At 32.3% G+C, this 5,592-nt stretch overlaps 1 protein-coding gene across 1 annotated transcript; it reads right to left on the bottom strand.

Annotated features, from left to right (window-relative positions):
- Positions 1–894: 894 nt before the first annotated feature.
- On the bottom strand, positions 895–4,966 carry LOC138312193 (scavenger receptor class F member 1-like). Its single transcript, XM_069253193.1, has 4 exons — positions 4,691–4,966; positions 4,059–4,127; positions 1,882–1,916; positions 895–1,563 (listed from the first exon to the last, which is right to left on the bottom strand). The coding sequence occupies exons 1-4, from the start codon at positions 4,797–4,799 to the stop codon at positions 1,462–1,464; spliced, it is 315 nt and encodes a 104-aa protein (XP_069109294.1). The 5' UTR covers positions 4,800–4,966; the 3' UTR covers positions 895–1,461.
- Positions 4,967–5,592: the final 626 nt, after the last annotated feature.

Here is a 5,592-nt window from a genome sequence, read left to right as displayed (position 1 = left end):
GTTTTATAATACCATGTGATAAAAACTGGTAGATGTTACTGTAACACTTAAATGGACCTGGACTATCTCATATCATATAAATACACCACAAATACAGTGAAATAAATGCCTATTGTAAGGAATCAACAGTGTTATTAATTTCGATTATAATTGACTGTTTTTGTAGTTCTTTAATCATTGCTTGTTTGCTATTGATCATTGGTTTGATGTTATGTTTGATTAACTCTTCACTAATCTCTGTATAGTGTCGGATAGGATGTTTGTGGGCGCTACTGATCACTTATGTCTCTCTCAGTTCCTCGTACGTTGCGACTGTCATCATTGTAACCTATAAAACATGTTAAAACAATTAAAGCAGGATAGTTTACTGTAATCAAACCTTTTTTCAGGTGCGATTTATTTTCGCGAATTTCGGCTATTTAATGCAAATTCGCGGACACAGTTTATTCATGAAATAATATCTTCGACAATCATTGCAAAGTTAAGTTTAAAGGTATTTGCATTCAAATTTACAAATCTGCAAATCTGAATAGACCGTGAAATTGCTTTCGAAAGCGGAAAATCGCCGAAATTTAGTAGCTGCCTACCCAAAAGAATGGTTGGTGAACAGTACTTATTTCACGTATTTCCTGTTTCCACAAGATAGTTAACTAGCACCTAGGGGGAGTATATAGAAGTAAATTGATATTTTTTTAAGATTTATCTCTGCAATCTTGATGTTTTCTATCAGGTATAATTAGTAAAGTATAGTGAATTGCCAGTGGCATTGTAACTTATGACGACAAAGCGTTGAACTTGTTTCTTATCGTTGATATTTTGTATTCAGGTTTAACAAGTAAACCTCTTTGATATAAACCACATTAATTTGAACCAATGTGAATAGTACTTACGGGCTGAAGGTATTTCATATGTTTCTGACATTTTGGGGGGAGTTTTGGACTTTTTTCTGAAATGGAATAGTTTTAATGATGTCATCACTCACAAATATAAATGTAATAGTAATTGCAGTTATTTTTCGTATGTAATTCAATTTTATGTGTGACATTAATTTGCATTGGTTGCATTGAGATTATTTTTGCATGGTCTGAAATAAATGTAGCTCGCGCACTCTGATGTCACACGCGAAAAAACCTTTTCACGGGAAGTTTCAAAAGCGGCACAGTCATTGGCTAAACTAAACTACGAAAATATCAATGCGCCAAACCGAATGTTTCTTTAATTAGAAATACGTAAAGGCAGTCAGCACAATGCCTAAGTAGTATATCACTGGGATGTTCAAATTAAATTATAAGCATCAATATCAGTAATAATGATTATAACTGAAGGATATCCTTGAAAAATGTCACAATTGTCTCAAATGTAACATTGAATTGTTGTTGCATTAATTTTGATAATTTAACCGACATTCACAATTGATATAAATTAATTATTTTGGAAAATGCAAAATAATCCGATATCAACTTAAAAATGTCTTAGATAAAAGACAACGAATCCAATATTACAGCAAATTGAAATGCCCAGAAGTGTTCCAAAAACTGCGATTATTGTAGCAGTCTTAGCATCCTGTTAAATGGAATTGATAACTTATAGTTCAGTGGCTACCGTTAAATTTGTTACATTACACATTTAGATTCCTATCATAAAGGAATTGCTTTGAAATAATATCCCATCTAAGCATTCAATACATATTTCTCACAGTATATTTATAAATACTTATTTCTTCATAAGTATTGATATTCAAATACAGTTTATATTTTAAATGAATGTCAAACAGATATCAAAATATCTTACGAGTGATACTCACACGAAGCATGTTTTATGCATTTTGGTGTGACTGCTTTTTCGATATGCATTTAAAGATAATAAGTTTGTCAAACTTACCAAAACCGCTTCATTTTGCTTTTCTGTAGATTGTTCTGAGTAAATAAAATAAATGCTTTAAAACCTTTGGCTGTAAAATTCTCATACCACATTTCATTATTTCTTCTCATATTGTTTTGTTCTCTGTTCTACATTCAACCTCCTATTTATCAAGCAACGGTTAACACATTTTCTATTAATTTTTCAAATTACAACACGTAACATTTTCTTAGCGTGAACATCGATTCATCGTCGGAAACGAAATATACCTTGCAAGGGTTACTTGGAATTTAAATACTATGCTAGTTCCCAAAGTCATGATGAAAAAACAGGACTGTTGATTTTAGCGATAATGAAAATGAATGTTTAAGTTTAAGGAGTAAAACTTCGTATAGCATTCGACTAGTTCGTAGGAGAAGACAACATGATTGTTATAATTAAGTGGATTACCTGTATCAGCTCAGTCATTAAGTGAAGTTTTCTGTATATCATTATGCATAGCTTTCAAAGGAATAAAATGTATCAACACTACATCTTTAAATATTTAATAGATATTGTAGTTTATTGTAGAATATGCACTTGGTTAAAACGTTTCTGGGATAGAGGTAATTTGAAGTTAATGGAAAACTATATTTCATTTGAAAGTTCGTTCAAACCATTAGGAGTTCATGGTCACTAATTATATTCGCTTCATATAAACAAATATATTGTATAATTTACTGTTTAACGTCATATGTTTCTACGCTTTCAAAGAATTTTCGTCTTTGAGTGCACACCTCATGCAGTGAGTATGCTCGCACTTGAACTAGCGGCGCGAACGTAATACCCCTAAAACACACACACAGACAAAAAAACGAAAAAAAAAAAAAAACAGACAGAATGTTAAGGTTTTAACACCTGATAAAAATTTGTGATAATTGGTGATGCCTCACATAATAGATGTACTTGAATAAGCTAAGTTGACAAAAATGGACATTCATCAGGACTAACATTAACGTACAATTTTTTTTACTGTTTTAAAATATTGTATAGTTTGTAAATTTTGCACATTATAACAAAAATGTACATTTCAATAACAAGCCCCACAGGGTTCGTACATTTCATGTACAACAAGTCTATATATTTACTATTTTGCCATGCAAATGGTGGTTGTAACTTTCGACATTGCTCATATGATCATATTGGTATGGTATAATTAATATATCCAGGGAATATTGTTGACGTTCTATTTATATACACAACACAAATATTTGTTTTGCCGGAATGCAATATACTTTATTCAACTTCATTCGAACCTCAAAGTTACGAGAAAAATATATTCAATAAAGTTAAGCAATAATAAAACCCTGACTGCGACAATATACGACACATTTTTTATAAATTATTGAAATCGTTAGAATTTTCGAAATTGATATAGTATACTCTTTAAAGGGGACAATTCAGTCCGAAGAGTACATTAAAATTTGTATCGGAAACAAACCAGTTATAATATAAATTAGATTAGTTGGTTTTACTGTGATATGCCAGAAAAGCAAACAACTGTAGTGAAGATGTATGGGAAATGTTCAAACTCGCTTACTGTCCGCCATTACACATAGTGGTCGGATGTCTTGTATGTCGAACCCTGGTCCTTGCCCAGTGCAATAAAGAAAGTTTTGTCTTGAACTACTCAAATCGCTCTTATACAAGTTAGTGTGGTTTACATTATTAAATGCATGTCCTTGTCTAAAAATATATTCATCAACTCCGCAGTAATTATGTATTGGCATTTGTTTAACGTTCGTGACTTTGGCTCGGGTGTTGGTACACAGCATGCATGTGGCACTGGTTAATGCTTAATTGTATTGATCAAACGATTTGGAATTTCAACGGTACCAATCAAAATACTTTAACTATGTCGTGGAAATTTTGTCAATATTTCTCGATATATATTGCATAAGGAATGTAGAACAATACATTTATGTCATATTTTGCTTCGTAGTCATGTATACATATAGCTCATTGAATTGTCCTTTAACGTGTCCAATTTTATCCTGATATGGAACTCAATATTCATGGAAAACGAACTCATTGTACTATTTTCGCCTAGCCTGCGAAATAGAACTTAAAGAAAAGAAGACAACACATAATTTTCGTCGTTCTAGTGTAGTATCAAAGTAAATCGTTCATATAATAACTATCTTCATTAGTTTACTAACCTGAACTTGTATCACTCGCGCATTGGACTGCCTCATTGCAGGAATCACCATGGTAACCAGGTTCACACGCTGCAATGTCAAATATTGTAATTTTATAAATAAAGAGAAAATATTTATCATTTTACATGTAGTCAATCGGCTTTGGTCAGAACAATTATCAGTCCATTTTTTTCAAACAGGTAGAGATATATATCACTGTCAATTTAACTGACCATATATACCAGATGCGTGTATATGAATTCACAGATAACCAAGAGACAAAGGTGACAAGAGTATGAACCAGTGCCCTATCCGGGTCTTGGATCTCACTATCTACAGCGGCCCAATCGCCTAGCCAAATACAAACATGCGGCTAACACCACTTAGCCACAACCCACCCAATCATCTTTCCCATTATTATTTTCATAAATAAACAGTATTTTTGGTCCATTAAATAGTTTTCAATAACATATAATTTTGAATATTTGATCTTGATAAATAAAATTGTATTCACGTAACAAAATGTTTCAATTTGCATACTGTACTGCAACATTTTTATGCTTACCAATAAGTGGTCAAATAATTTGAATGAAACCGACTCTTTTATTTCCTTTCGATGAGCAAAAATATATCTGAAATAAAAACCCAATTACCTTCACAACTGCCGCTGTCCATATTACATATCTTGTTTTTACAGTTGTCGGGACAAGGCTGGTCACAGTGGTTACCATGGTAACCGATATCACATTCTAAAAGAAGCATACTAAATGTTAGCGAAGCAATACATGTTGGCGCCTGTCGCTCATTCCGACATCTACTACAGTGATCTTAACTTGTTTTAGTAAGGGTTGTCATTGTATATAATCAAATTCAACCCAGGCTGTGTGACTTCATAAACTGCAATAATACAGGGTTTCAACAAAATGTATAAATGCATTCCTCGACCAAGATTTACATGTATTTTTTTTTCTGGAAAACATTAATTTGCCTAAAATATCAAAATTAGTAACACTGGTCTCTGTAAATGTCCTTCGGACCCTACATGCAATCAACAACTGTATGCCGGCAAACTCTATCATTATTTGAAGTCATAACAAAATCCATCGATCGATCTTTTATCCAGTTTTCAACTTTCCAAAAAATATATAGATAACAGAATATACTTAGGCGCATAAGGGGGAACTTATGTAATGATCCCCACATTGTTATTAGCACTTTGGAAAACATATCATTACCTTCAACATAGGCCGCGGATTATTGGGGATTACACGAGTGTTGTTCGCCAAAAATTAAAATTTGATTTTTTTTCTGAAACGTAGTGTTTTAATCTACTCATCAGTGGAACACATTGAGAAAACATGGGGAAAATTAAATTTATTATCTGGCTTTTAGAATGTTTTTGCGGTGAAAACCAAAAATGTGTTGTGATAGTTGAAGTCTTGAAGAATTTCGTAGTTGAAAGTCGACTTTAAAAAAAAAAAATCTGTGTTCGTATTGAGTTTGGTCAAAGCTTTTTGGTCACTGTCAATATATTCTTTTACGGGAGATACATTTT

This window comes from Argopecten irradians, unplaced genomic scaffold (assembly GCF_041381155.1).
Source record: "Argopecten irradians isolate NY unplaced genomic scaffold, Ai_NY scaffold_0241, whole genome shotgun sequence".
Classification (NCBI taxonomy): Eukaryota; Metazoa; Mollusca; class Bivalvia; order Pectinida; family Pectinidae; genus Argopecten; species Argopecten irradians.
Note: the sequence above shows the minus strand (reverse complement) of the source record. Positions and strands in the feature narration are given on the sequence as shown.

Bases quoted from the DNA above. Each gene is read 5' to 3' on its own strand.
- LOC138312193 (XM_069253193.1), bottom strand. From the start codon at position 4,799: ATGCTTCTTTTAGAATGTGATATCGGTTACCATGGTAACCACTGTGAC. The intron at 4,128-4,690 runs GTAATTGGGTTT...TTGACATTGCAG, and splicing joins GGACAGCGGCAGTTGTGAAG to CGTGTGAACCTGGTTACCAT. The intron at 1,917-4,058 runs GTTAGTAAACTA...TTATTTACTCAG, and splicing joins CGCGAGTGATACAAGTTCAG to AACAATCTACAGAAAAGCAA.